This window comes from Sus scrofa, chromosome 1 (genome assembly GCF_054392235.1).
Source record: "Sus scrofa isolate SSC_HxYL_T2T_F1_AM1 chromosome 1, Sscrofa_HxYL_maternal_Yorkshire_Landrace_v2.0, whole genome shotgun sequence".
In the NCBI taxonomy this organism is placed as follows: domain Eukaryota; kingdom Metazoa; phylum Chordata; class Mammalia; order Artiodactyla; family Suidae; genus Sus; species Sus scrofa.
In genome coordinates, this window is record NC_139383.1 from 90,057,738 (window position 1) to 90,070,136 (window position 12,399).

The 12,399-nt window shown below is 41.2% G+C and overlaps 1 protein-coding gene across 7 annotated transcripts in view; it reads left to right on the forward strand.

Moving 5' to 3' along the window:
- IMPG1 (interphotoreceptor matrix proteoglycan 1) overlaps positions 1–12,399 on the forward strand; it is a 151,897-nt gene that overhangs the window by 24,266 nt on the left and 115,232 nt on the right. For 5 of the 7 annotated variants that reach the window (XR_014807981.1, XM_021092283.2, XM_084964689.1 and 2 more), the window contains 4 exons: positions 4,284–4,450; positions 4,951–4,979; positions 9,537–9,604; positions 10,679–10,782. Coding sequence is in view for 6 of the 7 variants with exons in the window: in XM_021092283.2 (XP_020947942.1) it covers positions 4,284–4,450; positions 4,951–4,979; positions 9,537–9,604; positions 10,679–10,782 (368 nt within the window). In the remaining variant the exon portion in view is untranslated. The remainder of the gene's footprint in view (positions 1–4,283; positions 4,451–4,950; positions 4,980–9,536; positions 9,605–10,678; positions 10,783–12,399) is intronic. The other 2 variants (XM_084964698.1, XM_084964680.1) reach the window with 1 other exon arrangement.

Below are 12,399 nucleotides of genomic sequence, written 5' to 3' on the forward strand. Positions count from 1 at the left end.
AGTGACAGCCCATTATCTTTATGGCTGCCTCTGGGTGATATGAAATTTTACTATTCACCAGCATGGGTTTCTTAAGTCTAACAAATTGGTTCACCAAGAAACTAGAAATAACGCCCAGCTATTGACAGAGTAACCTACTGATTGTTCTCAGAGCTGGTTTTACAAAGTTATCTCTTGACATCTTTCAAATTCAGGGGGAACAGTTCCCACATTCCTCAAATCCAAAGGAATATTGAGCTATTTCTCTTCTCAAAGCTGAAAGCAACACAATGCAAACGTTCTGAGCTTCATGGTAGAATTATAAACAGGTTCATCAGAAAGCACAGACACAGTTTCCATCGTGGCTAGCATCCATAAAGATACAGATTCAATCCCTGGCCTCGCTCAGTGGGTTAAGGATCTGGCATTGCCATGAGCTGTGGTGTAGGTCGCAGGCACAGCTTGGATCCCGTGTAGCTGTAGCTATGGAGTAGGCCAGCAGCTACAGCTCAGATTCCAGCCCTGAACTGGGAACTTGCCTCTGTCACGGATGCAGCCCTAAAAAAAAATTTTTAAAAAGATAAGAGATGCAAGGGTAAAGGTGTTTGGTTTTAGTAAGTTTCCCCAGCAGAACCATGTGCCCCACCCAAACTCCCCCCTTTGTGACTGCCTCCCTTCAGAGTCCTTCATGGGTCTTTTGAGAATTCACCTCTCCCCGTGTCTCTCTCTCTCCACCCCTGCCTCCCTCTCTCCCCTCTCTCTCTTTCTCCCAACCCCAGCATTAAAAGCTAAATCTTCCTTTCACATTAACACGTGACCTAAAGAAAGTTAAGGAATGAAGGAAGTCCTAGTTCTTGCTATTCAAAGCCCTGTCCACAGACCAGCAACATCGCTTCATCTGGAAACTTATTAGAAATGCAGATACTCAGGCCCCACCTCAGACCTGCCTCATAATCTGCATTTTAATAAGGCATCTAGGTCATCCGGCTCCTTTGCCAGTTGCCCTTTCTTTCACCTCAGGGACACTGAATGCTCTTGTCCCCATTAAAACCTATTTTCACAAGTGTTCTGAGAGAACTTCTCCCTGAAGCACAAAGGTCTGAAGCTGCTTGAAGAATTATTTCCCTGTAGTTTATAGTTAAAATGTTAGGATGAAACAAGGACCAGAATCTGTTCTTTAACCTATTTTTGAGGGTCAGGGTTTTGTGGTGACTTCTCTGATGTCATTTTTTTTTTTTTTTTTGGCCTCCTGGAAGTTCAGAACAAAGCAGAAGGTACAGAATCCTTCTGTAATAAGGAGAACAGGTGCACCAACCCATGACTCCCATCCTTCCTGACAGAGCATCAAATAAAAACTTTGAAAGTTGAGGCATCAAAAGAGCTCAGGGCTGGGAAGTCTGAAAACCTCTGTAAATCTGGGTTTTTCTAACCTCGTGATTTTTTACTCTTCTGCACTACTCGTCTCCTGATCTCCTGGCAAGGTTTGGCACAATGGTTTTGGAGAAATCCAACACCTTCTCTCCCCAGTCTTCCCACAGTTGCTTGAAATCTGACCGCAGCACCTCAACCTTTCTGCTGAATGTCTCTCCCTAGGCTGTTTGATAATATAGGAAGAACCACAGGGGACACACATCCCCAACAAGGAAAACTCGATGGCACAATTGAGAGAGTGGGCACTGCACAAACCTCTGGCTTTGTGGGTTCTCTTCAGGTTGCTGCCGGTAAATGACCTGAGCTTCTGTGGCTCTGCAATTCTCTTTGCCTCCTAAAATTGAAAGAGAAGAGAAATTCAGACCTGGGCCAAGTGGAGAGTGACGAAGGGTAAAGCATAGGAGTAAGGGCCTCCAAACTGGACCTCTTGCACCATGTTCCTCCCCACAACTTTCCTTTCTGTGCAAGGCAGTCAAAGAGTTACTTAAGAAAGTCAGATGGTGTCAGCTTTGGCTCCAAAGAACCACCCACTTACTCCTCAGTGCTCTACGTAAAAGTCAACATGTTACAATTGCTTACAACCAATGTCATCTAACTTTTTCTCTAACTTAATCCCTTAAAATAATTTTTAGGTGTTCCCACTGTGGCTCAGCAGTAAGGAACCCTGCTAGTATCCATAAGAAATTTGATCCCTGCCCTCAATCAGTGGGTTCAGGATCCGGCATTGCCTTGAGCTGTGGTGCATGCCACAGATGCAGTTTGGATCCCACATTCCTGTGGCTGTGGTGTAGGCCAGCAGCTGTAGCTCCTATTCAACCCCTAGCCGGGAACCTCCATATGCTGAGGGTGAGGCCCCAAAAAAACAAAAACAAAACAAAAAATAATCACAATGATTTTTAAATTATGTACCACCTTATGTGCTTTTCAGTTGACATGTCAAGTTTTTCATCATAAACTTAAATAATTGGATAAGATACAAACTTTTGTTGAGTTGTAAATATTGATACTGAAAATAAAACAGAAATTAGCACAATCTCATGTATACAGTGGAATCTACCATAAGCACTCAACACTTACCATCAAATGCTCTTTACAAATGCCTGAATGCAGTTCTTCCTAACAGCAAAGAATGTCACATGGTCCCTTTTTCTCTGCACACCCGCATTTCCATCCCACTTCTCAATGCAGTCTTATCAAGGTAATTGATGTCATACTTGAAAGTCTGCTATGGGTGCTCTAAAATACTTCTCAATAACAAAAATACATACGCAATTGAAATTACTTTTTTTGACTTATGTCCTATTACTAGAAGTCTGTATTTCTTCCAGACTCAGTTGCATTTATAATTATTCTTAATATATAATTGATTAAAGTAGAAATAAATTTAACAAAAGTTTTTAAGTTTTTTTAATGGATGTACCCTCTACATATGGAAGTTCCCAAGCCAGCATCTGCAACCTACTCCATAGCCGCAGCAACGCTGGATCCTTTACCCTCTGAGATGGGCCAGGGATTGAACCCACACATCTGCAGTGACCTGAACCACGGCAGTCAGATTCTTAACCCACTGTGCCATGGCAGGAACTCCAAAACTTTTGAATATTTTATAGACAGGTGGCTATAAGATCAGATATCAGTTTGGGTTAGCTAATGTTTAATAAATACAAAATTAGGAACAAGGCTTTGGAAGGGGCCAGTTTAAGTAAAGGTCCTGTAGCTTAAGCTCCACTAGCTTCTGCCTGTGGATAGATAGGGTTGCTTTGGTGTCTGTCCTGTATTAGTTCGTACACCATGTTTTGTTATTTATTTTATGTTTTGCTAAACTTTAGCCAGGATTTAACATCAATTTTATCCCTGTTCTTTTCCTTAGTTTCACTTAAATGCAGAGCAAACATGTCACATGAATAAGTAGATGGAAAAAGATGGAGTTTTGTTATGGTGGTATTCTTACTCTTTCAGCTCCTCTGGCATTTTATGCTAACAATCACATCGTGATCTGCCATCATTATTTTTAATGATCTATCAGCTGTCGACTCTATTAGGACTACTTCTAAAGTGTTGCATGCCACGAATCAGAAACTGCCCTACTTGCAAAAACTGTGTGCTATCCCTTCACTAAGCTCACTCCCTTTCTTCACCTCAAACACAATTATTTCAAATACTCTTTGTGTGGCAAGCTAGGGGCACTGTGCCACAGTAAGACTGAGGTTGGATGAATGGAGGAAGGATGACAACCAGAGAGAAAATGAGAAAGGAAAGACATGTCTTTAGGCAAATCAATTTTAGGAAAGCATGATAGGAACTTTGTGACCTAGTGATTAATTCTCTGTAAATGCTCAGTGTGCCTGTTTATCCTTTGGAAAGTTTGCAAAGTACAACGAGGTAGCTAAGCCCCAGTTTAAAGATGACTGGTCTCTAAGCCCTACACCATCTGGGTGGCCCTCAGCACCTCTTTGTCTTCATCTCCTATTACTTCTGCCCTGGTGCTGGCCACAGTGGCCTGCTTGCTGTTACTTCAATACTCCTAGTGTTTTCCAGCCTTGGGGCCTTTTCTCAATCCCAAGCTGTTCAAAAGTCACCTTTATAATGAGGCCATCCTCAACCACACTGTTATACATACACACATGCACACACACACACACACACACACACACACACACACACACACACCTATCTCCTTTCTTAAATTTTTCTCCATTGCACATATAAGGTGCTCAATAAATACTTATTAAACAACTTGATCTCTATGGGCTGTAAGACATATCAGCATAAGCCATGAAAGTGCTGTCCATGCTGAAGATTGTGCTTGGGTTGGGAGAAGGGCATTTTCTAGGCTGTGGCCATCTTCCGCCCCTCACTGCGCTGCCTTGCAGTGTGCCAAGAAGCTGTGTGGGAAGCATATCGGATCTTTCTGGATCGCATCCCTGATGCAGGGGAATACCAGGACTGGGTGAGCTTCTGCCAGCAGGAAACCTTCTGCCTCTTTGACATTGGGAAAAATTTCAGCAACTCCCAGGAACACCTGGATCTTCTTCAGCAAGTGAGTTTGAGCACAGCATGTTGGTGTCCCCGCTGTGGCGCAATGGGTTAAGAATCCAAAGGCAGCAGCTCAGATCGCTGCAGAGGTTCAGCTTTGATTCCCAGATAGCACAGTGGGTTAAAGGATCTGCCATTGCCATAGATGTGTCCCAAGTTGCAGCTGAAAATTGGATCCAATCCCTGACCTGTGGGAACTTCCATATACCGTGGGTGCAGCCATAAACATACAATAATTTTTTTTTTTAATGGCATGTTTGGAACCCTGTCCAAAGAGCTCCCAGGCCTTCAGCCCCTACCCCTTTTGAATTAGGTTCCAAAGCATAAGGGCTGATTGAGGAAATGCTTGGAGAGATCTGATAAGGCCAATAGGAATTTTATTTCTGCAACATAGCATTGTACAGGCAGGTTGAAGTGAAGGGAAAGGGAAAAGGGAATGAAAATAGACTTTAGCTCTTCAGCTGGCATAATCTCTTGGTAAAATTACTTTTTATCTTTCTGCAGAGAATAAAACAGAGAAACTTCACTGAGAGGTGAGTACCTAAAATAGAGTGCGACTTGCTCTTGACTTTGAAAAGATCATGTGACTGAGCTATTATTTCAGCCACTGAGATCTGTGTAGGTTATACTAACAATTTATGCACATATTTGCTGAAGATGAATGGATATGGGTAGCCCTTATAGACTGAAATAGATGTTTGCACTATATTTGCAGCCAAAATGAATGTATTACTATGTGATAATTATCCAATTGTGTTTTTTTAACTTATTTTATAGAGCAATTAAAACAGTTTAAGTTTTAGAATTCAAGAAAAAATATTAGTTACATCAGGAACATATTTAATGCAATCAGATAACAACCTGCATTTTGAACTCTCATTTGGTATTCTATAAAGTGTTAGTATTCCTCAAACTAAATTACTGAAGCACTGAGCTATGTCTTCAACAAGAACTGAATATCAAATCAGAAAATCGAATTGCAAAAAAAAGCAAAGTAAAAGTATATTCGATAAAATGATTAAAGAAGAGAGATGCTGTTGCCAAACTCTAAACTCACAAATTACATACATCTTAAAACATTTCGAAATCTAAATCTGAAGATAATAATACTGCAGAGAGACACCCAAATTGGGCTGTATGAATCACTGACAATTCTTTTTAATGCTTTCCACATTTGTTCCCTTATTTCTGTTCCCTTTGCCACAACGTGGTGCAGGACCTTATTAATGTACACTGTGAAAAACATAAAATCTGGTCTCCCTAACAGATTTCCCTGACTCCAACCTCGTTCCTTCCTTAACTTGCATAACTGCTGCTGGATTAGTAAATCTGAGATATTCTTTTTTAGACATTGAGCTTTTCTCAAAGGCTTTTCGAAATGTCATCTTGCCCTAATGAACATCCATACCCACCTGCTTCTCCACCTGCTCTGTGTGCAAAGGAATGAACAGGAAGGACTGTCTCATGAGCACCCTTGGTCTCTTACTTCTGGGAAGGGTGGACCACGAGGAGCAGGCAACGGAGAGAGGAGGAGAGTAAGCTGAGTGAATTTATCACCTACTGCTGCCCTCAACCTGCAAAGTCTTCCAGGGCTATGGGCCTCCTTCAGCCTTAGGTCAGCTCCTGTTGGACAGCACTCTTTGCACAGAGCCTACTCCAGCTTTGGTTGGTGTAACTGCTCCATGCTCTCAGCCCTCCTGGGTGGGGAGAGCTTTTAGCACCTTGACATTGTTCGCTGTGGGCTCTGCACTTACCCTTGTGATGGGGTATACTCTTCCTATGACCTCCTAAGTAATGCCTGTATTAAACTCTGCTCAAATTAGCCTCCCTGAGTAAAACATCTCTTTCCTATCAGCACCTTCCCTGAGGAAGAGGCCAAACTAATAATGAAGGCCCATCACTCCCCAGTCCCATCTTTAAAGATCTGGCTCCATGAACCAGGATCCCACTGCTGCCACTGTACCACTTCCTCATCATCCTGACCACAACCTGCTCATCCTGGCCCCTGACCACAGCCTCTCCCTCTGCCTGGAGAACCTGCCCTCTCCACCTGCCCACCCAAACCAAGCTCCCTGGAGAGTGCACCACCCCCACAATATCTGAACAGACCTTTCAAGCCTGTAGCAGCCTGTCCTTGCTTCAAATTTTGCACTCCACTTGGCACGTACATCTGTTTTTTGTTTATTTGTTTGTTTGGGAATTGTTTTTTGTTTTTTTATGGCAGTGCCCACAGCATATGGAAGTTCCCAAGCCAGGGATTGAGTCAGAGCTTCTGCTGCCGCCCTACACTACAGCGGCAATAACCCTAGACCCTTTAAACACTGTGCCACAGAGAGAGCTCCAACTTAATCTGTATTTGACACTTTCTTGCTTTACCCTGTTTCCCTGTGAAAGTATAAACCCTTCAGGGAGGGAACTGTTTCTATTTCTCCACCAACTACCAAAGTATATGTGCAAATATAAATATAAAATATAAATGTGAGTATATTTATAATATATAGCAGACCTGGCTATGTTGCTCTAGCCACATATTTACAATTATTAAAAAGCTATTGTCAGAGAAATAATGCAATTTAGGAAAATTTTCTTACTGGCATGTTAGTTTAGTTCACAAGACACAGATGTTTTGACTCCTGGTTTAAACAGAAGGTACTTCCCAACTCCTCCATTTTCGAAAGAAGAAAGAAAGAAATCAGAGATCATACACAAGAAAAAAAATTCCACAGATTGTAAAGATCTGATAAGGAAACATTAAAAATTACAACATGTAGTTCCCATTGTGGCTCAGTGGTTAACGAATCCAACTATGTTCCTAGGTTCCGTGAGGTTGCAGGTTCGATCCCTGGCCTCTCTCAGTGGGTTAAGGATCCGGCATTGCCGTGAGCTGTGGTTTAGGTCGCAGACGTGGCTTGGATCCTGATTTGCTGTGACTCTGGCATAGGCCGGAGGCTACAGCTCTGATTTGACCCCTAGCCTGGGAACCTCCATATGCCACAGGTGCAGCCCTGAAAAAGACAAAAAGACCAAAAAAAAAAAAAAAAAAAAAAATTACAAGAAGCGATTACCCAAGCCAGAAGAGAAAGAAGAAGACTCATTCAATCTACTACTGACTGCACTGGTCAGCATTGGTAGAAAGAAAAAAGGCACAAGAGACAAACATTTAAATTATCTTCGGTTACCAAGTTGGTTTTTAAAAATGAAAGAAAGAAAAGGAAAGGGAAAAATAAAATATGTCTTTTACTTCTAACCTTTTTAAGAAGACAAACAGCAAATTTTCTCACCTCGCTAGCTCATAAATCTGCCAATTTCATGTGACTTTACGTTCAAGCTGGTGGGAGAAGCCGGTGGCTCATCTCCCAAGGTAGTGGCAGAATCGTTCTTGAAAACAGGGGCTGCTAATGTATCTAATGCAATAGTCAGCACTTTAATAACTACTCTTTTTAGGTATTTTCTTTTTTACAGCAAGGTAAAACAAGGATACCAAAGTTATAAGAGGAAGAAGGAGATCTTACCATAAACAAAGATCTATAAAGTTAAAAAAAAAAAAAAGGAAGTGGAGGGAATTGTCTAAATTATAAATTCTGTAATGTTTGATGTAATGAGAGTTTAAATATGATTTCCATAAAAGCTATTTATTAAGCAATTAACATAATGCCAACAAAAAAAGAAATAACAATTTAAAAAATTTAAAAACTTAACTTGGAAAAAAAATTGCTTATTACTCAAAAAAAACAAACAAGAAGAGCCAATTTCGAATTTCCCTATATAGTCTGAGTTTACATTTAGCCTGAGTGCACCAACATAGCCATCTATTCTGACACTGACATCCATTCTAATTGGGCAGAGTCCATGCCAGGCTAAATATGGGTCTATTTTGTATGTTAGTCCTATTAGCTCTTAGGCAGAATTGAGAGTAGTAGAACTGTGGAGATGATCACATTGCCTATGGCCAATCTAGATGACTCTACAGCAACAGAAGACCTCGCCATTCTCTCTGGTCTTCCATCATCATGGGTCACTATTTGGATCAAACAGTCAACCATGACTATATTGTACAAACACAGCCACGATCCTTTGAGACCTTAAAGCTTATATTAAGAAATCTTTCAGAGTTCCTGTCGTGACACAGTGGAAATGAATCCGACCAGGAACCATAAGGTTGCGGGTTTGATCCCTGGCCTTGCTCAGTGGGTTAAGGATTCAGAGTTGCCTTGAGCTGTGGTGTAGGTCACAGACGTGGCTCAGATCCTGCATTGCTGGGCTGTGGTGTAGTCCAACAGCTGTAGCTCTGATTAGACCCCTAGCCTGGGAACCTCCATATGCCATGGGTATGTCCCTAAAAAGAAAAAAGAAAAAGAAAAAAAGAAAGAAATCCTTCAGTAAGCTTCAAATAGATGTCACTACCACTACTTCTTTCTAAATCAAGTTTGCTAGAACAGGCCAACATTATATGCATATAGCTCTATAACTATGACCTTGCCTCTGCCCTTGTGTATCTTCTGTACTGACAGTCTCTGGCACTGCAAACCTAGCCACAACTCCCTGGCAGGTTACCATGGCCAGCAATGATTATGTCCGGGATAGGAATTTACTATACCTGCGTTATCAAGAAATCTTTCTCTGTCTCATTATCATAACCACAAGAGTTACCTTGTTAGATAAATTTAATGACTTGCTGAATTTGCAGGTTTGAGGGTCTGAGATTTTAGCAAGAATATTTCAGTCATAGGTCATGTCATCAATTACATTTGATGTCAAGGTCACAGATGAAGCACAATGCAACTCTAAAGCATTGGAACCCCAAAACCATCATGCCCAATTTTGGAAATGCTCCCCCCAGGACTACAAAAGGCCAAGATGCTTATGCAATGCCCTGGAATCAAGCATAACCATGTTGGGGGTTGTTTAAATTTTTCTTCAATGAAAATATATAAGAAGAGTACTTCTGTAGTTGAAAAGTAGATAAACCCAGTTTTAAAACATAATTTTTCTTGAGTTTTTAGGTCTGTTGAGTGTAGGCAAGTTTAAATGTATTTCCTCAATTATCATCAATATCCTTTTCACCACTTTTTTATTTCCTATCATGCTAGTAGAAAGAGTGAAATACCCACAAAGGAGACGTTAGGAGAGCCTGGTGAAACACCTGTGCTTTTAACAGGTAAGCTTAGATCTCCTCATTTCATCTGTTTCCGAACCTTAATTCAAATCATCATGAAAGCATGTTATTTGAAAAGCAATTCTTAATTGAAGTTGATACAGTTTATAATACACTTTCTCAAAACTAACTTGTTTTTCTAAACTTATAATTTAAAATTCGTAGCATAAATCTTAGAAAATATAGAAAACAATCAAGACAAATTCCAATCATCCATTGTCTTACGACTTGGAGGCAATCCATTACCAATATTTTCCAACAAACAAATTCAAGATAATGTATCTACGTGTCCTTTATACAGTCTCAAAAAGAAAAATTACCCAGGAGTTCCTATTGTGGCTTGGTGGGTTAAGAACTCAACATAGTGTTCATGAGGATGTGGGTTCTATCCCTGGCTTTGCTCAGTGGTTAAAGGATCTAGAATTGCCACAAGGTACAGCATAGATCACAGGTACAGCATAGGTCACAGATGCAGCTCAGATCTGGTGCTGCTGTGGCTGTGGCGTAGGTTGCAGCTGCAGCTCAGATTCAACCCCTAGCCTGGGAACTTCCATATGCCACAGGTGCAACCATAAAAAAAAAAAAAATCAGGTAAAACCATTTAACTATCACACGTAGGGGAGCACCAAACTTGGGTCTGGGAAGGAGCGATAAGGAATTTAAGTGGAATCCAGAGGATAAGAACAGGAGTTCCTGCCATGGGGCAGTGAGTTAGACTCCTAATGCAACAGCTCTGGTCACTGTGGAGGTGCAGGTTCAATCCCTGCCCCAATGCAGTGTGTTAAAGGATCCAGCATTGCCACAGCTGAGGTGTAGGTTGCAGCTGAGGCTCAGATTCAATCCCTGGCCTGGGAACTTCCATATACCTCAGAGATAGCCATTAAAAATTTTTGTTTTAATTTTTAAAATATTAGCATGAGAACATATTTATGTAATCTTAAAAGAAAATGAGTTCAGAATGCACCTAACATCTGTAATCCCCAGAGTGACAGAAAAAGCATGTGACGATGTGACCTTGTTCTACTTTAAGCTCTGCTAACCTCATTTTTGTGCCTGTACTTTTTTAAATTTCCACAGACATTACCACTGTCTCACTTGAGCCCCTCCCTCTACCTCTGGATGACACGCTCCTCAACGAAATCCTCAATAATACCCTCCCAGACACCAGGATGCCTACAAGAGTAAGAAATTTTCAGAGTCAATGTAGCTGTTTGTGTGTCTGTTTTGCTTTTTTTTTTTTTTTTTTTTGTCTTTTTGCCATTTCTTGGGCCGCTCCCACGGCATATGGAGGTTCCCAGGCCAGGGGTTCAATCAGAGCTGTAGCCACCATCCTACACGATAGCTCACAGCGACGCCGGATCCTTAACCCACTGAGCAAGGCCAGGGATCGAACCCACAACCTCATGGTTCCTAGTCGGATTCATTAACCACTGAGCCACAACGGGAACTCCTGTTTTGTTTTATTAGTAAAACAGGAAAAGAGAAGGGATGGACTGGCCATTCACTAGTATTAGTGTTGTATTTTTATCACCCCAAATAAGAGTCAGTGACGTCTTTCTATTCACAATTCTCACCTCTTCCTAGTGAGGGACTGAAGGGAAACTAGAATAAGTAGAAGAAATTTCAAGAAGCAACTGAATAATTAACTCCAGGAGGGCAGGGGCCTCTTTGACCCAGGTACCTAGGAGAATCTTATGCACATCAAGTGCTCATCAAGCATTAGAGTGAATGAATGATGAGTAAGTGAATCAATCCAGTTCTCAACCCATCAATGAAGTTCTTTCTCCACTGGGTGTAATCCTATGCTTATAGCAAGGGCTTTCTTCTTAGTCATGAAATGTCCAAATGGCTGAAAATCTGAATGTCAAGCTGAGGAAAAATAAAAAACAGTGTTTTCTGTTAAAAAGCAATCCTGGCCCTCCTTTGTTTGAGTGAAAGGGCATGCAGGATGAGAGGGTTATTAGAGAATGGAATGTTAGTTATCACAAAAGGGGGACTTTTTATTGAAGTATAGTTGATATATAATATTATATTAGTTTCAGATGTACAACATAGTGGTTCAATATTCTTATAGATTATACTGGATTTAAAGTTATTACAAAATAACAGCTATGTCCCCTGTCCTCTACATAGATCCTTATTGCTTATTTATTTGATAATTTGTACCTCTTAATCAAAGGGGGCCTATTTTAACTCCTCCAAAAAACCTTGAGCCCAGACACTTGGTGCAGAAGCAGGGAAACACAGCCCTGCTCAAGTGGCTGACTTGTGGCAGCATGAGGCAAGCAGAAAGCCCATGAGGGGCAGGAATACAAGGAAAGAGCCCCAAATCAAAACTGGATCTTATCCTTATGCTGCCACTGCAACAAGTCTACTATCCCCTGTGGTCTTTGAGTTTCTCCGGCCCTTTCTCCTTCCTATGATCCTCTTTGTAAGACACTGGTCAGAGGCAGAACATGAGGGCAAGAAGTTCAGTCTCTCCAGCTCAGTCTGCTCTACATGGAAATTTGGAGATGAGAACCCACCTGGCCATTCTCTCTGGGTTTTAGACAGGATGGCTGCAGACTTGATGGTACTATGGCCATGAACAAAGGATTTACATGTTTTGTTTTTCTCCGAAATATTGACTCATCAACAGTGAAAACTGCTCTTGGAAAAAAATGATTGAGATTAGACATATTCACTCTAAAATAAGATAACTCTGATCTGCCTTCTCTAGTTTCTCACATTGCCTGTGTCCCATCTCCTTTGAAGTCAAATGTAGGTCACTCCTACAGTAAACATACCCTGAATATTTT